Raw genomic sequence first — 23326 nt, 5'->3', positions numbered from 1 at the left:
CCCGTCATCCATGGAATTCCCAGCCACTCCCAGCTGCTCCTTGCCCTCAGCACCCCGGGGGTGCCCAGCCCTGATCCCTGTCCCCTCCCTGCTCTGTTGCAGGTCGCTGCTCTGGAGAGGCAGATCTTTGATTTCCTGGGATACCAGTGGGCCCCCATCCTGGCCAACTTCCTGCACATCATGGCCGTGATTTTGGGGATTTTCGGGACCATCCAGTACAGATCCAGATACCTCATGATGGTAGGTACCACCCTGGGGGTGCAGGAGTGTCAGCCCCAGGGGCTCAGCCCCAGATCCCTCCTGTATCCCTGGGATCACAGAAGCTGTGGCTGCTCCATCCCTGCCAGTGCCTAAGGCCAGGCTGGACAGGGCTTGGAGTAGGACAGCGGGATCTAGGAGGGGTCCTTGCCATGGCAGGGGTGGGAATTAGAGCCCTCACAAAAGAAATCCAATGAGTATTTGGAGTTTTATGGGTGGGGAAACTGAGGCACGGCTAGTGGATGCACATCTTTGGGAACAACTCAGGCAAGAACCTTCCTCATCTCATTAATTCTGCCCTGCAATTAGCACTCAATTACTCAGCCGGGGATGATGCCTGGGGCCCCCAGGGGTTCTCCCCTGATTGATGAACTTTAAGGTCCCTCCCAGCCAAAAAGTGCTGCGATTTTGGGATTCCACCATCCCAACCCGGAGCCCCTGGACGGGCTGGAGGGGGAGCAGCGGGAATGGAGGGGCGTGCAATGGGGCTGGAGGGGGAGTGCCCGTGCCCTGACCCCTCTCGTCCCGCAGTACGCCGTGTGGTTGGTGCTGTGGGTCGGCTGGAACGCCTTCATCATCTGCTTCTACCTGGAGGTCGGGCGCTTGTCACAGGTAACGCCCCCACCTTCCTCCTCTTCCTCCCTGCATCCTCCTGCCCTCTTGCTGGCTCCCCTTGCCCTCCTCCTCATCCTCCTCCTCCCCTCCCTTCTCCCCCAAAAGTGCCCCCCCGAGCCCAGGGGTGCCCCAGCCCCACAGCAAAGCGATGCCGGGGGCACATCCCCGGAGCACAGAATTCCCGTGGGATGGGATGGGATGGGATGGGATGGGATGGGATGGGATGGGATGGACAAACCGACCGCTCAGAGTGGAGAGAGCGGCCATTTCCGAACCCAAACCGAATTTCATTTATCTCCACTGAAGGGACAGAGAGGCGATCCCCGGGAACGGGATGAGCAGGGACAGGAAGCTCGGGGCAGGGTCTGGGGAGGGCAGAGGTGGGAGACCCCCCCTGCTGTAAATTCCCAATTTTCCCGGGATTTCTGGGGATCAGCATTCCCAGCTTTGGGACATCACCCTTTGGCCATGGGGTGAGGATGTGATGGGGCTGTGCCTCCACCACACCTGCGCTGTTCAAGCTTAATTTTTACACCACAAAGAGCAAAATCTCCCGCGGGGATGGGGCAGCCCCGGGTGCTCCGAGGGAACCTTTGAGCCCAGGCTCGGGGTCCCTGCGCGTCCCTGCCCGGCTCTGGGGACATCAGGGGGGGCTGGGGACAGCCAGCTCCGCTCTCTCCGTGCTGCCCCAAGCAGAAGAAGCCTCTGGGGGTGTTCCATGGCTGGAACCTCTCCCCGAGCAGCTCCCGGTCATTTGAGGCTCTGCCGGAGCGCTGAGTGTGCAGCACGATGGGGAGAGGGGGAGGATTCCCTCCCACCGCGGGTTTTTGTGGAAATCCCGGTGCCCGTCACAGCTCCCCCTCGTCCCCGTGCCTCAGCCGCATCCTGCAGCTCCACAAACCCAAACCCACTCGCTCCCTTTTGGGGTTTGTGCCGCCCCCAGAAGCAAAAATCGTTTAATCCCAGATTGGTGATTTCCTGCGGGGGATGCTCGGCCCCAGCACAGCCGGGGGGGGCACAGAGGGGCTGGGGGGGCTCTCTGGGGGATGGGGGGTCCCCAAGGGTACCAAGGGGATTCTCATGGGGTGAGGGCTCAGCCAGAGCTACCAGGGGGACCCTCATGGAGTGGGAAGGGGCAGCCAGGGGCTGGGAATTCTCCCCTTGCAGGGGGATGCAGCCTGCCCAAGGCCACCCCACAGCTGCTGGAGAGGACCCAGGCAGAGCCCCAGAGCTTGTGAGGGGCTGGCAAGGAGGGGACACGCTCCAGGGGGACCCTGCAAGGCTCCCTGGGAGTGGGATGAAGGCATGGCAGCCCAAAACCCTAGGGGAAGCAGCAGGGGCTGCCCTGCATCCCTGGAACACACAGATGGGGTGCTGCCAATCACAAACACCCTCCCTGCACTCTGGTCCCGCTCTGTGGCACCCCCCCTGTCACTGGGCACCCCCGGGTCCTGCCTGAGCCGATGCCCACGATGCCAGCATGGGAGGGAGCCCCAAACACGGGGCTGGGCTCAGGGGATGCCCTGCTCTGACCTCAGGGAGCATCCTTGGCTTGGGAAAATCCATTTACTGTCCAGCCATCCTGCAAAGAGCTTTGGTCCACCATTATTATTATTATTATTATTATTATTATTATTATTATTATTATTATTATTATTATTATTATTATTATTATTATTTCTTCTCTTTTCTTCTTCTTCTTTCTTCTCTTTTCTTCTCTCTTCTTCTTCTTTCCTTTCTTCTTTCTTCTTCATTTTCTTCTTCTTCGTTTTCTTCTTCTTTCTTCTTCCTTCTTCTTCTTCTTTCTTCTTCTCTGTTTTCTTCTTTCTTCTTTATTTCTTTTCATCTTCTTTCTTCTTCTTCTTCTTCTTTCTTTCTTTTCTTCTCCTTTCTTCTCTTTCTTTCTTTCTTTCTTTCTTTCTTTCTTTTCTTCTCCTTTCTTCTTCTTTCTTTCTTTCTTTCTTTCTTTCTTTCTTTCTTTCTTTCTTTCTTTCTTTCTTTCTTTCTTTCTTTCTTTCTTTTCTTCTCCTTTCTTCTTTCTTTCTTTCTTTCTTTCTTTTCTTTCTTTTCTTTCTTTTCTTTCTTTTCTTTCTTTCTTTTCTTTCTTCTTTTCTTCTTTATTTTCTTTTTCTTCTCCACCTTCTCCTCCTCCTCCTCCTCCTGCAGGACCGGGATTTCATCATGACCTTCAACACGTCCCTGCACCGCTCGTGGTGGATGGAGAACGGCCCTGGCTGTTTGGTGACGCCGGTGCTCAACTCCCCGCTGGCGCCCGAGGATCACCACGTCATCACGGTCAGCGGCTGCCTGCTGGACTACCAGTACATCGAGGTGGTGAGCAGCGCCACGCAGATCTTCCTGGCGGTAAGGGCGCCCTACTCTCCTCATCCCACACTGGGAATGGGACACAGGGCTTGCAAGGGTTGCAGGATGAAGAGAGAGGCGAGAATGTTGACTTCATGTTCAGAAGGCTTGATTTATTATTTTATGATATATATATGTTATATTATAACTATACTAAAAAGAATAGAGAGAAAAGTTCTCAGAAGGCTAGCTAAGCTAAGAATAGAAAAGGAATGAATAACAAAGGGCTGTGTCTCAGCAGAGAGTGAGACTCAGCTCTGCCGTGAGTGGTCAGTAAATCTAAACATCCACCCAAGACCAATCACGGATTCACCTGTTGCATTCCACAGCAGCAGATAACCATTGTTTACATTTTGTTGCTGAGGCCACAGCTTCTCAGAAAGGAGAAAAATCCTAAAGAAAGGATTTTTATGAAAAGATGTCTGAGACAGGAATGGGACACACAGGGTTGTAAGAATCTGTGTGTCTTGGGGCTGTTGTATGAGTCCAACCCCGCTAGCTCTGGACTCTGGCCCACACAGTCTGATATAGTAGGAGGCTCAGTAAAATCCATGTATTGTATAAGTGGCCTTGCCCCAATCCTAGTTGTTCTAAATGGGCTGCAGCTGTGATGTCCTTAATTGGGTGGCAGCTGTGGCTAATGAAGATAACTGGGATAAAAGGGGTGGGTTGGCTGGTCAGGGAGAGCCTTGGAGGAGCCCTGATGAAGAAGCAGGAGCAACACTGCTGTGAAGAGCTGCTTGTGAGAAAACCACCCAGAGGTATGGGACTCTAGAAATATGATAACAACAAGTGGTGACCCCGACGTGATAGAAGATAGGACAGCCAAGAGCTGTGGAAGAGATTAGGCAGCCTGAGAGTTGCAGAAGATAAGACAGCCAAGAGCTGTGGGGCAGCCTGAGAGCTGTGGAGGTTAAGACAGCCAAGAGCTGTGAAGAAACAGGGCCTTTGAGTAGAGGAACTGTGACAGCCAGGAGCTGTGAGAAATATGGCCTTTGAGTCAAGGGGCTGTGGAGGTACATGGCCTTTGAGTCATAGTGGGTTATATGTGTTGTAATTGTATAATTGTTAAAAGAAAAGGGGGAAATATAGGTGGCCATTGAATCTTAGTATGTATTGTATAGGTGGCCTTCGAGCCATAGTAAAACCTATGTATTGTATAAGTGGCCTATGAGTCTCGGTAAAATCCACATATTGTATAAGTGGCCTTGCCCCGATCCTAGTTGTTCTAAATGGGCTGCAGCTGTAATGTCCTTAATTGGGTGGCAGCTGTGGTTAATAAAGATAACTGGGATAAAAGGGGGTGGGTTGGCCAGTCAGGGAGAGCCTTGGAGGAGCCCTGATGAAGCAGCAGGAGCAACACTGCTGTGAAGAGCTGCTTGTGAGAAAACCACCCTGAAGGTATGGGACTCTAGAAATCAGATAACAACAATATGAATACAACAGTCTGACATGAACAAAGTCAAAGACGAGAAGCGCTCTTCTCCATGTGGGGACGAGTGTTCTGTTTATTGTCCATTGGGAATGGACACTTCTGGTTCCAGTGACCACCCAGGTGTAACAAAATGGTGTGACCTCCTTGCAGTGCAGTTTTATACCCGAGGATGGGGGCCGTGAAAGAGGACCCCAGCCAATGGGATACCCTTGGGGAGGGGTAACCAGGGGCCAGACCACCACGGGGTACAGCAGAGGGTGCATGAGGGACAGACCATGGGATGGGAGAGGGGAAATAACAATCTGTGTGACATACCATACTCAGTACAAATTTCCCATGACCCAGTCCAAACAGCACCAAAATAAAATATTTAGTGCAATACAACACGGGGTGGAGGGGCTGGGGTGGGCAGAGGAGCCGCGGTGTCTCCATCATGCATTTCTGTCACCCAGAGAGGAGCAGACAGAGCCCTGCCACCACCTCAGGGGTGTGTCCCACCCCAAAACTTGTCATGTAGAGGGCTGGATGCTGCAGGGATGGAGGAATCACTCCCTGGGAATGAGCTGCTGGGATGTGCTGCCTGCCAGGAGGGAGGGTCCCCCTCGCCGGTGACTGTCACCTGCTGTGACAGGGAGGTGGCAATGGGACACACCTGGAGGCAGAGCTCCCTAAAATGGAGCTTTAAGGGGAATTGGGGTCCCCAAAGGTGCTCCCAGCACTGTATGGGGCTCAGCACCCTCTGTGGGGTGCCAGCTCCAGCCCCACCTTGTGCAGCTGAATCGACCCAATGCTGCTGCGCCCCAAACTGCCCTGGGATGGGCTCTGGCTGCTCTTAGCCCCCAGTTCCCTCCCAGTGCCCCCAGGTCACTGACAGGACTCCATGGTCACCTGCAGTGACCCCCAGTTCACTCCCAAGACCCCCAGTTCATTCCCAGGTCACTCCCACTGACCCCCAATTCATTCCCAGGGCCCCTGGGTCACCCCCAGTGCCCCCCAGTTCACTCCCAGGACCCCCAGTTCATGCCCATGGTGACTCCCAGTGCCCCCAATTCACTCCCAGTGGCCCCCAGGTCACTCCCAGGCCCTCAGCCATGCCCCCACTGTCCCTGTGCCCATTGTGCTGCCCATGCCCCCATAACCAGCCTCTCCCTGCCCTGTTTCTCCCCAGCTCTTCGGCTTCGTCTACGCCTGCTACGTCAGCAAAGTGTTCCTGGAGGAGGAGGACAGCTGTGAGTGCCTTGGCTGGGGTGACAGGGGGACAATGTCCTTGCTGGTGCCACCCTGAGTGGGATGGCAGCTCCCAGTGGGGTCTGGGGAAGCAATGCCTGGTCCCAGCAGCTGAGGAAATCCCTTTAGTTGGGTTTTTGCCCCATTTTCCCATCCCTGGTGAGGCAGAGCTGCTGGGGTGTGATGGAGCCGCTGTCACCTCCCTCCTCCCTTGGCAGCCACAGCGTCTTGGGGGCACTGTGTCCCCGCTCCCAGGATTTCACCCCAAACCAGGAGAAAACAGCATTTTAGGCAAAGTGAAGGCTGACTTTATCCAGTCTGTGCTGCTCCCCCTGATCCCACCCCAATCCCTGCAAACCCCCCTCGGGGAGTACCCCAGCCCCTGAACCAGGTGGTCGAGGCTGAGGCTGTCCAAGGGCATTAAAAGCTCATCTGCCGTTAATTAATTCCCACCAGCTGGCAGATCCCTGCAGGGCTGGGCCACAACCACAGGGATGTTCTCCTTCCCTGGGCTCAGCACCGGGATCAGACCGGGATCAGACTGGGCTCAGACCGGGCTCAGCACCAGGATCAGCACTGGGATCAGAACCAGGCTTAGACGAGGATCAGCACTGGGCTCAGCACTGGGATAAGACCAGGCTCAGCACCGGGCTCAGTACTGGGATGAGACCAGGCTCAACCCCGGGATAAGACTGGGCTCAGCACTGGGACAAGACTAGGCTCAGACCAGGCTCAGCACTGGGGTCAGACCAGGATCAGACCAGGCTCAGCACTGGGATCAGCACCAAGCTCAGACTGGGATCAGACCAGGCTCAGCATGGGGCTTAGACTGGGCTCAGCACTGGGGTCAGCACCAGGCTCAGACCAGGATCAGACTGAGCTCAGCACCAGGATCAGATTGGGATCAGACCGGGCTCAGCACCAGGATCAGCCCCGGGATCAGACCAGGCTCAGCACCCCCCCATGCCCACAGGTGGTCCCAGCCCAGCCTGGGGTGCAGCATCCCGGTGTTTCCCCTCCTTTCCCATGGAAATAAAACATCTCCATGAGGAATTGGCCTCTGCCTGAGGGAACAGCTCCTTTCCAAAGGGTTTATCCAGCGCTGGCGGTTCTGCAGCACGTTTGCACTCCCACAAACTCTGCATCCAACACAATTTTAATATTAATGCTGCCTCAGCCCAGGATGCAAATGCATCTTTTTAATGGAATATCTTATTAGATTTGAAATGGATGGATGGCATTAAAATTGAGAGCTGCTGGAATATTGAGTCAGGAAGGGAAATATCCTGGGAGAGGGGGGCTCTGCCCTGGAGCTCTCAGCTCTTGGACACCCATGGATAAACCACCCCAGTGTGGGATTTAAGAACTTGGGTGCTGCTGGGGATACTGGAAAGGTTGGAATTCCCAGCCTGGCTGCACCTGGAGTCCATTCCTGTGCTGGGGAGAGGGGTCAGGTCTGGGGAAACACGGTGACACCCAGTGATCCCTTCTGATCTTATCCAGTTTGCGATTCTGATTTATTCCCTCGGGAATGCAGCACTGGGATTCCCTGGGATGCTGGGGTGCGTCAGGATCACCAAATCTCGGGATGGTTTGGGTGGGAAGGGACCTGAAACCTCACCCAGTGCCACCCTTGCTATGGCAGGGACACCTCCCACTGTGCCAGGTGCTCCAGCCTGGCCTTGGGCACTGCCAGGGCTCCAAGGGCAGCCACAGCTGCTCTGGGCACCCTGGCACAGCCCAAACCTCTCTAACCAGGCCTTGCCAGCCTACAAACCCCCTGTGGCAAATGGCACTGGGGGCACCTGGAACCAGCCAGGAAATCATTCTTTCCTTTCCTTTCTCCATTTGCTGCAATGGGTTTTGGTGCTGGTTTCCATCCTTGGTTCAGGAATGTGAATGCCAGAGTGGTTTGGGTGGGAAGGGATCTTCAATGGCAGCTGATTGCAGCCCAGGGACACCTGCCACTGTGCCAGGTGCTGCCAGCCCCAATGCCCAGCCTGGCCTTGGGCACTGCCAGGGCTCCAGGGGCAGCCACAGCTGCTCTGGCAATTCCAGCCCAGCCCCTGCCCACCCTGCCAGGGAACAATTCCCAATTGCCAAGATCCCATCCAGCCCTGCCCTCTGGCACTGGCAGCCATTCCCTGCCTCCTGTCCCTCCATCCTTGTCCCCAGTCCCTCTGCAGCTCTCCTGGAGCCCCTTCAGGCCCTGCAGGGGTTCTGGGGGTTTCCCAATTTCCCACTGAGCAGTCACATTTCCCTGGGGTGTCACATTTTGACGGGATGCAGCTGCAGCCTGGGATGTTCCCATCCCACCGGGATCTCCTGGCTCACCCTGTTTCTCTCCCGGCTCTCCCCAGTTGATTTCATCGGTGGCTTTGACTCCTACGGCTACCAGGCACCCCAGAAGACGTCGCACCTGCAGCTACAGCCGCTCTACACGTGAGTGCCGGGGTGCTCAGGGGTGTGGGACCCTCGGTGTGCCCAGACTTGGGGCTGCGCATCCTCCCTGCAACTGCCCAGGCTCCACCCGGGCAGGGCCGGGCGCTCTGGGGAGGATCCGCTTGTGGTATATATTCGCTGGGTTTGGTTTTGTTCGCTGGGTTTTGCTCACCGGGTTTTGTTCGCTGGGTTTGGGTTTGGTCGCTGGGTTTGGGTTTGCTCACTGGGTTTGGTATTGTTCGTTGGGTTTGCTCATTGGGTTTCTGTTCGCTGGGTTTTGCTCGCTGGGTTTGGTTTTGCTCACTGGGTTTTGCTCACTGGGTTGTGTTCACTGGGTTTTGCTCACTGGGTTGTGTTCACTGGGTTTTGCTCATTGGGTTTGTGTTCGCTGGGTTTTGCTCACTGGGTTCTGTTTGCTGGATTTTGCTCGCTGGACTGGCTGGGTTTTGTTCATTGGGTTTTGCTCGCTGGGTTTCCTTCGCTGGGTTTGGTTTTGCTCGCTGGGTTTGGTTTTGCTCACTGGGTTTGGTTTTGCTCGCTGGGTTTGGTTTGGCTCGCTGGTTTTTGTTCATTGGGTTTTGCTCACTGGGTTTTGTTTCCTTCGCTGGGTTTCCTTCGCTGGGTTTGGTTCTGCACACTGGGTTTGGTTTTGCTCGCTGGGTTTTGCTCACTGGGTTTGGTTCACTGGGTTTTGCTCGCTGGGTTTGGTTTTGCTCGCTGGGTTTACTCACTCGGTTTGGTTCACTGGGTTTTGCTCGCTGGGTTTGGTTTTGTTCACTGGTTTGGTTTTGCTCACTGGGTTTGGTTTTGCTTGCTGAGTTTGGTTCACTGGGTTTTGCTTGCTGGGTTTGGTTTTGCTCGCTGGGTTTTGCTCGCTGGGTTTGGTTTTGCTCACTGAGCTCCCCTGCCATGCCCGGGGACCGTCCCTCCCTCCCTCACTCCCTCCCTCCCTCCCCTGTTCAGCGCTGCCGACTCCTCCTCGCTCTCCGTTCCCCGCTAAGCCGAGCTCGATAAACGCCCCAGCGAGATAAGGCTCGCAAATCTAAAGGGATTAACCTCGAGCAGGCTCTGCCCGCTGCCAAAAATTAATTATGTTTTAAGCCTTGTATGCAAATTGAAGGGCAGGCGATGCCACTGGGGAGGCAGAGAGGGGCTGGGGGGGCACAAATCCATCTGTGACACTGCTGGGCCCTGCCTGGGGACACTGCTGGGGTGGGGGGAGCACCCATGGGTGCTGCGCCCCCTTCACGGGGCTGGGAGCCCCCCAGGTGTGGGTGGGACACAGATGGAGACATAGATGGTGGCATTGGCACCTCCTGGCACATCCTGGGGCTTACTGGGGTGTCCTCCCTCACCTTGGGGGTCCCAGGAGTGTTGTCCCATGGATGGGACACGTCCCCTGTGTCCCTTCAGCCCTGCCTGGGTGGGACTGGGCAAAGCCACCATGGGCAGAGGGACAGGAGAGCCACCCTGACCCCCATGTCACCCCCAGGGCACAGGAGAGTCCACCCTGACCCCCATGTCACCCCCAGGGCACAGGAGAGTCCACCCTGACCCCCATGTCACCCCCAGGGCACAGAGGACTCTGTCCTGTCCCCATGTCACCCCCAGGTCACAGGGGACTCTGTCCTGTCCCCATGTCACCCCCAGGGGCACAGGGGACCTTGTCCTGTCCCCATGTCACCCCCCAGGGCACAGGGGGTGCCAGGGGGTGCTGCAGGCCCAGCACACCCCGATGGCGGCGTGGTCAGGGCTGAAAGCTGCAGCATTTGGGGAAATCAGCTCAAAATTGGGTTTGAAGTGCTGGGGACAGCAGCTTTGGACACAGGGGACACAGAGGCTGCTGGCACAGAAGGCTGGGGCCATGTCACCAGGCTGGGGCCGTGTCACCAGGTGGGGGCACTTCAGTTCCTGGGGGTCCCTGTCCTGGGGGTTGTTCCCTCCCTGTGCCCTCTGTCCCTCCCAGTGTCCCCCTGGCACTGCTCCAGCTGCCAGGGACCTGGCTGGGGCGTTGGGTGACACCAGGACACTGCCACCACCCCGTCCCCAGCAGCTCGTTAATGACCCACTGATTAATTAATTAATTAATGCAGTCGTCATTTCCGTGTCCCCTCCATCGCCCTGTCAGCAGGGGCAGCTCAGGGACTCGGGGGTGCCCCTGTCCCCAAAGGAGGGGACAGGGAGGGGACATTGGGGTCCCACTGCTCCTCTCACCAGCCAGGGGACAAACAAGGGCTGGCCTGGCTCTGTGGGGCAGGTCACTCATGTCCCCAGGGTCATTCATGTCCCCAGGGCCAGCCGGGCTGCAGCAATTACAGCTCATTCTGCAGCTTCTAATTAGCTGTGATTGAATTAACGGACATGTGGGGAGGTCCAGGAATAATTGCATTATTATTATTGTTATTATTATTGTTATTATTATTGTTATTATTATTATTATCATCATTATTATTATTATTATCATTATTATTGTCATTATCATCATCATCATCATCATCATCATCATTATCATTATTATTATATTTTTTCAATAATCAATAGTCAATATTAATTATCATTATTTTATATTATATATATTAAATATGGGGTTTTTTGTTGGTTTTATTTTTATTTTTATTCTATTATTCTATTGCTGTTGTTAACAATAACAACAACAATAAGGAAAACCTGTGCTATAACAACGGTTTAATGATTGAAATTGAGCAAAATATAATAATAAGAATAACAGCAGTAGTAATAGTGGTAATAGTTGTAGTAGCAAGTGTATTATTATTATTAATAAAAATAAAAATAGATATGACAATAATAGGGAGAACTTGTGGGGTAACAACAGTTTAATAATTGAAGTCAAGAAAAAGATAACAAGAATAATAGTAGGAGGAAGAGCTGTATTATTATTATTATTAAGAAGAAGAAAAATATCAACAATAACAGGGAAAACCTGTGTGGTTACAACAGTTTAATAACTGAAATTAAAGAATATATAATAACAGGAATAATAGTAATAGTAGCAGTCATAATAGTTGTAGGAGGAGCTGTATTATTATCAATAAAAACCAAAATAGCAACAACAATAACAGCGAGAACCTGTGCAGCAACAACAGTTTAATAACTGAAATTAAGCAAAAGATAACAATAATAATAATACTAGCAATAGTAGTAGTAGCAACTGTATTATTAGTAGTATTAATAATAACAACAATAAAATTAGTAATGATAACAACGATTGCAATGCTGATTGTAACAACAATAATAAAAATGAAATCCAAAATCAAAAATAAAAATAAAATAAAAAATAAATAAAAATAAAATCATATTAGACACACCAAGAAGAGAGAGTAATGAACCCCAGGAACAACAATAAAATTATTAATAATAACAACGATAATAATGCTGATTATAATAACAACAACAATAAAAATAATACCCAAAACAAAAATAAAAATAAAATAAAAATTAAAATTAAAAAAAAAAAATTATAATAGACACACCACGAAGAGAGAGGGATGAACCCCAGGAGCACAGTGTCCCCATGTGAGGGGACACCTGCCCTGCTCCCCAGCCACTCTGTGACATTTTTACGGGTGGAAGAGAGCGGTGACCCCATGAGAGGTCCCTGTCCCCATCTGGCCGCGGCTCTTTGTCCCATGGGGACACGCTGGGGGTCTCCCCCAACCCTTCTTGTCCCCTCTTTGTCCCTTTGTGCCTCTTTGTCCCCACGTGGGGACACTCCATGGGCTCTCTCCCAGCCCCTGCTATCCCTTCTGTCCCTACGTTGGGACACACCGTGGGTCTGTCCCAACCCCTGCTGTCCCCTCTTTGTCCTTTTGTGCCTCTTTGTCCCCATGTCGGGACATTCCGCGGGCTCTCTCCCAACCCCTGCTGTCCCCTCTTTGTCCTTTTGTGCCTCTTTGTCCCCATGTCGGGACATTCCGCGGGCTCTCTCCCAGCCCCTGCTGTCCCCTCTTTGTCCCCACGTGGGGACACACCGTGGGTCTGTTCCAACCCCTGCTGTCCCCTCTGTGTCCCCATGTAGGAATCCCCCATGGGCCCTCTCCCAACCCCTGCTGTCCCCTCTTTGTCCCCAGTTGGGGACACTCCATGGGCTCTCTCCCAGCCCCTGCTGTCCCCTCTTTGTCCCCAGTTGGGGACACTCCATGGGCCCTCTCCCAGCCCCTGCTGTCCCCTCTTTGTCCCCAGTTGGGGACACTCCATGGGCTCTCTCCCAGCCCCTGCTGTCCCCTCTTTGTCCCCACATGGGGACACTCCATGGGCCCTCTCCCAGCCCCTGCTGTCCCCTCTTTTCCAGCTCGGGATAACCGGAGCCAGCGGCGCCAGGACCCCGCGGTGCCACCACCCTCTGATGCCACCACCCCGGGGCCACGACGGCGATCACCCGGGACGCGGCGGGGGCTGTGCCACCCCCTGGGCACCCCCTGCCCGCCGTGGGGACGCGGGGACAGCGCGGAGGTGGCAGCGCTCACGGACACCGCTGGATGTGTCTGTCCCAGCCTGGCTTTTCCTTGGAGCAGCGGAGTTTGGGACAAGGACAAGGACAGCACCGCCCTGGGGACAGGCAGGGCTGGGACAATGTCCTGCCACTCCGGATCTGGCTCAGACTGGCTCCGAGCACGGGATTTGTGCTCCAGCAGGAATTCTCCCACCGGGATGAAGCAGCAGCTCCAGGACTCGCCCTGGGACGCTCCGAGCAGTCGGATCCGAGCCCTGATTTGGGGACACAGGGGACACACGGGACCCTGAACCCCCTGCACCCCCTCCCTGCCACGTTTTGGGGCCTTGCTCCGAGCTGGGAGCCCCGAGGCTGCTGTGGCCCATCCCCGGCCCTTGGAACGATCTGATGAATGTTTTGGGTTTTGCTTTGGGATTTTTTTTTTCTTCCAATCATTTCTTTGGGTTTTTATTTAATTTAAAGTGCCTGAGTAGACTCTGGCTGAGCAGCCCCACCCCCTCCAAGGCTGACACCGTGCCTTCAGCAGGGCTGGGACACCCAGGGCTGGGGGTGCCACCATGGTCCCTTCATCCGTAGGGGGCTCGGTGCCAAATTCATCCATCAGCTCCAGTGGCACAGGGACCCCGGCACTGGGGGAGGATTTTGGGGGGTGTGAGGTGGGCTGGGCAGGGATTGCTTTGCAGGAGGAAGATCAGCTGGGAAGGAAAAGCCTTGAAAGAACTGGAAGGAAAAAAGGAGTTTCCTGGAGTGGCCCAGCGCCCAGAAGCTCCTCGCTCTGCTTTCCATGGGATGAGGCTCCTCCAGGATCCTGGATCAGCTCCCAAGCCCACCCTGCCCCCCTGGGAGGGAGCTGGGGAATTTGGGTGGATGTCACCTCCCAGCTGTTTCTCCTCCAGTGCCAGGGGAGTTTTGTACACCCTGGAATGGTTGTTTGGCCCTTCCCAACAGGGAGCCCTGGAAGTGCCAGGGCCCAGAGCTGGGATGGGCTGAGCCACCTCCAGCCAAGCTGTGAACTCTACAGGCAATAATTTTCCACCCTTTGCCCCTCTTTTTTCCATGGAAAATCGTGTTTTTTTCAGGCAGTGATCCCCTTCATCCCCCAGAACACATCCCCATCCCCAAGCCCTGGGGCCAGCAGCATCTCTGGGGTTTATTTTCCTCTCCAGGACCGAGGATGCTGCACTGACCTGCTTTGGGATGGGGTGGGATGGGATGGGGTGGACAGACAGACACTCCCCATGTCCCAGCCCTTCCCAAAGCCAGCAGGAAGAGCTCACTGCATTAAAGCTCTTGGGAAGAGCCTCCCTCCCTGCCCTGGGCTCCACAGGGGCCGGGCACGGCGCTCCAGGACCTTGGGTGTTTCTGTTCCGTTGGCTTGGTTTTCTATGAGCCCGTCTTTGTAACGTGAATCGAGGATTTCTTTTCTATTCTGTAATTATAAAAGTCAAAGGAAAGTTTCAGCTGGTGCTGTTCTGCTTCGGGGCACTTCCCTTCCCCGGGCAGTTCAGGTGATTAAGGTGGGGGTGGGTTTTAATTTTTTTTTTAATTCTTTTCTCTTTTTCCCTTCCTTAACACTGCCACCTCCCTCCTCAGGGCTCTGAATGCCCCACATTTCCCCATCTTATATCATGGGATGGTTTGGGTTGGGAAGAGAGCTTAAACTCCACCCAGTGCCACCCCTGCCATGGCAGGGACACCTGCCACTGTGCCAGGTGCTGCCAGCCCCAATGTCCAGCCTGGCCTTGGGCACTGCCAGGGCTCCAGGGGCAGCCACAGCTGCTCTGGGCACCCTGGCACAGCCCAAACCTCTCTAACCAGGCCTTGCCAGGCTACAAACCCCCTGTGGGAAATGGCACTGGGGGCACCTGGAACCAGCCAGGAAATCATTCTTTCCTTTCCTTTCTCCATTTGCTGCAATGGCTTTTGGTGCTGGTTTCCATCCTTGGTTCAGGAATGTGAATGCCAGAGTGGTTTGGGTGGGAAGGGATCTTCAATGGCAGCTGATTGCAGCCCAGGGACACCTGCCACTGTGCCAGGTGCTGCCAGCCCCAATGCCCAGCCTGGCCTTGGGCACTGCCAGGGCTCCAGGGGCAGCCACAGCTGCTCTGGCAATTCCAGCCCAGCCCCTGCCCACCCTGCCAGGGAACAATTCCCAATTGCCAAGATCCCATCCAGCCCTGCCCTCTGGCACTGGCAGCCATTCCCTGCCTCCTGTCCCTCCATCCTTGTCCCCAGTCCCTCTGCAGCTCTCCTGGAGCCCCTTCAGGCCCTGCAAGGGCTCTGAGCTCTGCCTGGAGCCTTCTCCTCTCCAGGGCAGCACCCCCAGCTCTCCCAGCCTGGCTCCAGAGTGGCTCCAGCCCTGCAGCAGCTCCGTGGGCTCCTTGATTTTGGAGGCTTCAGGGCTGGGGCAGCTCTTCAGGTCGGTTCATTCCATGGCCAAAGCACTCCAGCATCCCACGGACCCCCAGCCGGGGCTTCCATCCCTCTGAGCTCCTCCCCAGCCAGGTGGGAGGGTTGAATCCTTCTCCTGCCCTACCACGGATCTGCCTCTTCCCCAGCAACTTCCCATCCCATCCCGGCCCAGCCCAGCCCGGTCCAGCCCGGCCCATCCTCCAGAGGTGGCGGAGCTGCAGCTTCGCCCTCCTGGGAAGGGCGGGAGAGCATCAAACTGGCGGCTGGGATAGGCTCCTTAACGTGGTTTTCCATTAAAACTTTAATTTTGGGACACAAGTCCGAGTTTATAACCACAGGTTTGGTTTTACAGCCAGAATGGTCTTTTGAGAGCAGCAGGTAGAATTCTTGGGGCAAAAGCTGTCCCAAATGTCACCGTGTGATGTCCCCACCCTGCCCTCGGCAAAGCCTAGAGCCGGGACACGGGTGCAGCATCCCAAAAAACCATGGGGATACCCCAGATTTAAAATCCAGTGAGTGTGGGCATTGTATTTACACAGACACGGGGGAGTCTGTGGGGGTCCCTCTGAAGCCCTCCCACCCTGGCCCCAGCCGGTCCCTCTGCACAGCCCAGGTCCCATTCTCATAGCCCCTGTCCCCTTCCCTACAGCCCCTGTCCCATTCCCACAGCTCCTGTCTCCTCACCAAAACCCTGTTCACTCCCAAAACCCCTGTCCCCCCATCCAGCCCCTGTCCCCTCCCCACAGCCCCTGTCCCATTCCCACAGTCCCTGTCCCATTCCCACAGCTCCTGTCTCCTCACCAAAACCCTGTTCGCTCCCAAAACCCCTGTCCCCCATCCAGCCCTGTCCCCTTCCTACAGTCCCTGTCTCCTCCTCAGCCCTGTCCCCTCTCCAAACCCCTGTCCCCTCTCCACAGCCCCTGTCCCATTCCCACAGCTCCTGTCCCCTCTCTCAAAACCCTCGTCCCCTCACACAGTCCTTGTTCCCTCTCCAAGTCCCTGTCCCATTCCCACAGCCCCTGTCCTGTCCCCTCTCCAAACCCTTGTTCCCTCCCAGCCCTGTCCCCTCCTCAAATCCCTGTCCCATTCCCACAGCCCCTGTCCTCTCCCAGCGGTGTCCCCTCCCCAAATCTCTGTCCCCTCTCTACAGTCCCTGTCCCCTTTCCAAACCCCTGTCCCCTCCCAGCCCTGCCCTTCACATAGCCCCTGTCCCCTCCCCAAACCCCTGTCCCCTCACACAGCCCCTGTCCCCTCCCCTCGGGGCCATGCTGGCATTACCCAGTCCCAGCATTGCCCGGGCTCCGTGCAGAGCCCCGAGTGGGCCGTGCCTGGCAAGGGCAGCAGAAACACGAGCTGATTTCCTTCCATCCCCAGCCTGGCAAGGGCAGCAGAAACACGAGCTGATTTTCTTCCATCCCCAGCCCGGCAAGGGCAGCAGAAACACGAGCAGATTTCCTTCCATCCCCAGCCCGGCAAAGAAACGGCGGAGGAGCAACAAAGGAGGAATTTTGCCTCGCGCAGCCGCTGGGGCCCGGCAAGGCCCAGATGTTCAGGAGGAAAAAAGGCGCTTTCAGAGCCTCCAACAAAGGCACAGAGCTGCTTTTCAGGGCTCGGGGATGTGGGGAGCCAGCTGGGAGCTCCAAGGTGTGCTGGGACCCGGGCAACGCAGCTCTGAGGTGCTCTCACCAAGCTAAACCATCAAGGGACACGTTTGGGGTTTGATCCTTCCTGCTTGGGCTCAGGAGCAAGGAGGGATGGAGTGAACATCCCTGAGCAAGGAGGGATGGAGTGAACATCCCTGAGCGAGGAGGGATGGAGCAAACATCCCTGAGCAAGGAGGGATGGAGCAAACATCCCTGAGCAAGGAGGGATGGAGAGAACATCCCTGAGCGAGGAGGGATGGAGTGAACATCCCTGAGCGAGGAGGGATGGAACAAACATCCCTGAGCAAGGAGGGATGGAGTGAAAATCCCTGAGTAAGGAGGGGTGGAGCAAACATCCCTGAGCAAGGAGGGGTGGAGAGAACAGCCCCGAGCGAGGAGGGATGGAGAGAACATCCCTGAGCGAGGAGGGGTGGAACAAACATCCCTGAGCAAGGAGGGATGGAGAGAACAGCCCTGAGTGAGGAGGGATGGGGTGAACATCCCTGAGTAAGCAGGAATGGAGTGAGCATCCCTGAGCAAGGAGGGATGGAGAGAACATCCCTACTGTATTTGCTGGGTGCCCCATGGCAGGAAGGAATGATGCATCTGACTCCATGTTCTCAGAAGGCTAATTTATTATTTTATGATACTATATTACATTAAATACTATACTAAACTACACTAAAGAAAACAGAAAGGATATTTACTAAATGCTAAAAAGATAATAATGAAAACTCCTGACTCTCTCCAGAGTCCTGACACAGCTTGGCCCTGATTGGCCAAAGAGTGAAAACAACTCCCAGCAGAATCCAATGGAACAATCACCTGTGGGCAAACAATCTCCAAACACATTCCACATGAGCACAGCACAGGAGAAGCAAATGAGATAAGAATTGTTTTCCTTTTCCCTGAGGCTTCTCAGCCTCCCAGGAGAGAGATCCTGGGCAAAGGGATTTTTCAGAAAATGTGAATGAGACACATAACTGAGCAAGGAGGGATGGAGAGAACTGTTGTGGTGTTGTGAGGGTCCCCAGGATGAGGTGAGAGGTGAGAATTTGACTCCAAGTTCTCAGAAGGCTGATTTATTATTTTATGATATTATATTAAAGACATGATATACTAAAACTATCATAAAGAAAGAGAAAAGATACATCAGAAGGTTAGAAAAGAATGAATAATAAAAATCTGTGTCTCCTCAGAGTCTGACACAGCTGGCTGTGATTGGTGATTAAGAAAACACAATTCACATGGAACCAATGAAATAATCACCTGCCACATTCCAAAGCAGCAAAACACAAGCAGAAGCAATCAGACAATTATTATTATTTACATTTTCCTCTGAGGCTTCTCAGCTTCCCAGGAGAAGAAATCCTGGTAAAGGGCTTTTTCAGAAAATATCATGGTGACAGAGAACATCCCTGAGCAAGCAGGGATGGTTCTCCAGGGGTCCCAGCCAAGTGGAGATGTGACAGTCCCAAGGACACCCTCCTAAAACCACATCACCCACGACATGACATGGGTTGGGTGTCCCCAAAATTCCCAACTATTCATCCCCAGTGAAATGCCCTTTTCAGGGCTCCCATCATCTCCGGTCCTGGCTGGAAGGTGACACCTGGATGGGCACTGCATGGATGTGACACCTGCCTTGGGGACAGATCTGGGGCTTTTTCTGCTGCCTGCGGTGCAGCCACAGCACGGGCACAATATTTCACTCTCGAGATCTCTATCTGTCTTTATCTATATCTATAGCAAATATATATTTTTATGGAAATTTAAGTAAATATAAATATAAATATATAGAAATCAAAATTATAGAAACAGATACAAATATAAATATATAAAATAAAATTACATAAATAAATATAAATATAAAATTTATAAATAATATATATAAATATAAATATCTAGAAATCAAAATCATAGAAATATATGTAACTATAAATGTATAGAAAATAAAATTATACAAATAAATATAAATAAAAAATGTATAAATAGTATATGTAAATATACTATTTATAAATATATAATATATAATTATAAATATTTATATATTTATAAATATATAATATATAAATATATAGAAATCAAAACTATTTAAAAATAAATATAAATGTAAAATTATAAATAATATAGATAAATATAAATATAAACATATAGAAATCAAATTAATATAAATAAATATAAATGTAAAATATAAATCGTATAGATAGATATGAATATAAATATAAATATAAATATAACTATAAATATAACTATAAATATAAATATAAATATAAATATAAATATAAATATAAATATAAATTTGTGGCCCCATCAGTGCCCAGGATGAGCAGCCAGGATCCCTCACTGGAGCTCAGCAAGGTCCTGCTCTGGTCCTGCCCCAGATCCAGCTCAGACTCAGCCGGGTTTGGCCCCAGAGCCTCCGGGCGGGGCTGAGGACGGGGCGGGGGCAGCTGGAGCTCCGAGCGGGCAGGGAGCGTGGATTTGGCCGGGATTTGGTGCCAGAGCCACCGTGGGCAGGGCAGGGGACACTGCTGGGAGCAGGGGGAGGTGGCAGCTGGCACAGATGGCAGGAGAAGCTCCAGGGTGTTCCTGCACCATTCCAGGGGATTCCCTGTGCTGATCCTGGCTCCAGGAGCTTTGGTCACAGCTCTGGGCTCTCCGGGATTCCCAAACTCGCCCTGCAGACCCCGCTCACCTCTGCGGGCTCTGTCCTGCTCCTGCCACAGCAGCCAGGGGGGCTTGCAGGGGGAAGGGAAGGGAAGGGAAGGGAAGGGAAGGGAAGGGAAGGGAAGGGAAGGGAAGGGAAGGGAAGGGAAGGGAAGGGAAGGGAAGGGAAGGGAAGGGAAGGGAAGGGAAGGGAAGGGCTCAGAAGTGGCAGAAAGATTCACATCTCTTTGCCACCACAAGTGCAAGACCTGAGTGTGGGCTGGAGTAAATCCCTCGGTTACAGCCTGGATGGCTGCAAGAACAGGGAAAATCACGCAAATTCCCCCCTGGGACTGGCTGAACAAACCCTCCCGGCCAGGCTCTGTTGTCCCTCTGTGTGAGCAAAGCTTGGCTCCTGCTGACTGTCAAAATTATAAATTGTAACAATGATCTGCAAGTGGAACGACCAGACGGTGCCACCACCACCCCAAAGTGTCACCTGGGGTCACCTCTCGTGGGGTGCTCCCTGCCCTCCTCCCTCTCCAGCCGCACAGCAGGGGCAGGGCAGCTCCAGAGGGTGCCTCAGCCCTGCTCAGCACGGATCTGGGATTTGCTGCCTCCACATCACACCAAGATGATTTGGCTCCCGAGCCAGGGGTGCCTGAGCTCCAGCAGGAGCAGGGAGGAGCTGGGAGCTCCAGGGGGGGATGAGGGAGCTGAGGGACGTGGGGCAGGGCAGAAGGGTCGGGATAAATCATTCCTGGCCCCAGAGAGCTGCAACTCTCGCCTTTCTGCAAAAAAAAACCAGTGAAACCATCGAGCTCCAGCTGCTCCCGGGCAGCTCCTTGGGGCTGGGAGGGACAGGAGGGACAGGAGGTGTCCCGGCTGTGCCCCAGGCTGTGCCCTGGGCTGGGTGCAGCAGGAGGGAGAAGCAGCAGCCCCGGGCACAGCCGTAGGAGCCGGGAGCAAGGAAAGGTGGAATGAAACAGCCTCCACCTGCCCCGAGGCACAGCTGTGCCCAAAGCCCAGGTGTGCCTGGCACAGGGAGGGCAGGAATGGCACAGCTCCTGTCCAAATCTCAGGTGTGTGAGTGCCACAGGGATGGCAGGGATAGCACAGCCCAGGTGTGTGCGTGGCACAGGGATGGCAGGGATGGCACAGCCCAGCTGTGCATGGCACAGGGATGGCACACAGCCCCTTCCCAAAGCCCAGGCATGTGCATGGCACAGGGATGGCAGGAGGCACAGCTGTGCCCAAAGCTGAGATGTGTGTGAGAGTGGCACAGGGATGGCAGGGATGGCACAGGTGTGCCCAAAGCCCAGGTGTGAATGGGCACAGGGATGGCAGGGATGGCACAGGTGTGCCCAAAGCCCAGGTGTGAATGGGCACAGGGATGGCAGGGATGGCACAGCTCCTGTCCAAAACCCAGGTGTGTGTGTGACAGAGGGATGGCAGGGATGGCACAGGTGTGCCCAAAGCCCAGCTGTGCCTGGCACAGGGATGGCAGGAATGGCACAGGTGTGCCCAAAGCCCAGGTGTGCCTGGCACAGGGAGGGCAGGAATGGCACAGCTCCTGTCCAAATCTCAGGTGTGTGAGTGCCACAGGGATGGCAGGGATAGCACAGCCCAGGTGTGTGTGTGGCACAGGGATGGCAGGGATGGCACAGCTGTGCCCAAAGCTGAGATGTGTGTGAGAGTGGCACAGGGATGGCAAGAGGCACAGCCCAGGTGTGTGTGTGGCACAGGGCTGGCAGGAGCTCTGCTGGGCCAGGGGAGAGGCAGGAGGCCCCAGGGAGCCCTGGGCAGCACGGGAGGTGCTGGGGAGGGCTCTGGGGGCACCCTGGTGGCAGCAGGGTCGGGTTTGGGAGCAGAGAGGCTCAGCCTCCCCCCCTCACCCTGCACTGCCCAGCAATCCCTCCTGGCTTTCTGCAGAATCGCTCAGACACAGGAAAAGCAAAAACATTTCAAACACCAAAATTCTGCTCTTCAAGCTCCTTCCAGCTTGGCCAGGAGTGGGCACATGGAGTGGGCACATGGAGTGGGCACATGGAGTGGACAGGGGGGGTCCCCTTGTCCCTCTCTGCCATGGGACAGAGCCAGCCCCACCTGGGCCAGGGGTGTCACACAAACCCCCTCATTTGTGAGCCTGTAATTAAGGAGTGCACAGCCTGAGGGGGCTGAATTAAGGTTACAGGCAAATGTAACACTGCTATTTCCTAAATTTGAGCCCAGGAGGCTGCAGCTGGCAGGGTGGGGGCCTTTGAAACGTGACAGTTTTGGGGCCGTTGGTTTCTCTGAGCTGGGAACACAACAGGAAACGTCTGGAAGGTGCAGGGAGCAGATAGCTGTGCCCTGGGGAGGGCCTCAGGGCCACCCCAGCAGCACCAGCTCCTTGTCACCCTCTCCAGTGTGACAAGGATGAGAGCAATTTGGAGAAATTAAACACCAAAAAAAAAAAGGTCTGGGGAGCCAGAAGCAAAGAGTGGGGTTGGGGACTAGGAAAACCCAGCTGCCAGAACAATATTGTAAAATTAGAGAGTCACAGAATGTCCTGAGCTGAAGGGACCCCCAGGGATCACCCAGTCCAACCCCAGGCCCTGCCCAGACCCCCAACAACCCCACCCTGGGCATGCCTGGAGCCCTGTCCAAAGGCTCCTGGAGCTCTGGCAGGTTTGGGGCTGTGCCCATTCCTGGGGAGCCTGGGCAGTGCCAGCACCTCGTGAGTCCTGTGTGAGCTTTGCTGCTCTGTGCCTCTGCTCCAGGAATGGTAAATATTGTCCAATATACACAGAAATTTTAATAAATATTTCTGGCTGCAGGGGGAGGGTGTTTTGGTCTCAGTGCTGTGCTCCAGCCCAGCTTGGCTCTGGAGATGTTGGTAAAAAAGAGGAAGAGTGACTTTCTGCAAAGAGAGAGAGAGTGGAAGAACAAAGGGGAATGGTTTTTAACCGAGAGAGATTGAGATTAGATATTAGGAGGAAATTCTTCCCTGGGACAGGTTCCAGAGCAGCTGTGGCTGCCCCTGGAGCCCTGGCAGTGCCCAAGGCCAGGCTGGGCATTGGGGCTGGCAGCACCTGGCACAGTGGCAGGTGTCCCTGGGCTGCAATCAGCTGCCATTGAAGATCCCTTCCCACCCAAACCACTCTGGCATTCACATTCCTGAACCAAGGATGGAAACCAGCACCAAAACCCATTGCAGCAAATGGAGAAAGGAAAGGAAAGAATGATTTCCTGGCTGGTTCCAGGTGCCCCCAGTGCCATTTGCCACAGGGGGTTTGTAGCCTGGCAAGGCCTGGTGAGAGAGGTTTGGGCGGTGCCAGGGTGCCCAGAGCAGCTGTGGCTGCCCCTGGAGCCCTGGCAGTGCCCAAGGCCAGGCTGGACACTGGGACAGGGGAAGGTGTCCCTGGGGTGGCACCTGATGAGCTTTGAGGTCCTTTCCAACCCAACCCATTCCAGGATTCCATGATCCTGTCAGAGCATCCCCTCTCCAGATTTCCAGGGAAGGGCTGATGCAATGCAAACGAGGAGCAGGGAGCTGGCAGAAGGAAATCACTCCCCAGAAATGCAATCAGGCCGTGGGGCTGTGAGGAGAAGTCATGTGGACACGAGGGCAGGAGGCTTCCAAAGGGCTGAGTCACGTAATTGCCTGCTGAGAAAAGCCAGCCTCCGTGTCCTTAACGATAACAAACGAGCCTGAAACCTTAATCAGCCTCCTGTTCACAGCGTTAATGACAGAACCTGGGACAAGGAACGGGCTGGGGGATGATCCCCAAGGAGGGCAGCCCAGCAGCCCCTCTGAGGAGCTGCTGT

General features: G+C 54.3%; 1 protein-coding gene across 1 annotated transcript in view; it reads left to right on the top strand.

Annotated features, from left to right (window-relative positions):
- The window catches only part of NKAIN1 (sodium/potassium transporting ATPase interacting 1), a 42238-nt gene extending 28888 nt beyond the window's left edge, over positions 1 to 13350 (top strand). The window contains exons 2-7 of the mRNA XM_063177463.1: positions 103 to 240; positions 790 to 870; positions 3040 to 3237; positions 5841 to 5901; positions 8260 to 8341; positions 12651 to 13350. Coding sequence (XP_063033533.1) covers positions 103 to 240; positions 790 to 870; positions 3040 to 3237; positions 5841 to 5901; positions 8260 to 8341; positions 12651 to 12660 — 570 coding nt within the window. The 3' untranslated portion in view covers positions 12661 to 13350. The remainder of the gene's footprint in view (positions 1 to 102; positions 241 to 789; positions 871 to 3039; positions 3238 to 5840; positions 5902 to 8259; positions 8342 to 12650) is intronic.
- The last annotated feature ends 9976 nt before the right edge of the window (positions 13351 to 23326 follow it).

This window comes from Melospiza melodia, chromosome 27 (assembly GCF_035770615.1).
Source record: "Melospiza melodia melodia isolate bMelMel2 chromosome 27, bMelMel2.pri, whole genome shotgun sequence".
Classification (NCBI taxonomy): domain Eukaryota; kingdom Metazoa; phylum Chordata; class Aves; order Passeriformes; family Passerellidae; genus Melospiza; species Melospiza melodia.
Note: the sequence above shows the minus strand (reverse complement) of the source record. Positions and strands in the feature narration are given on the sequence as shown.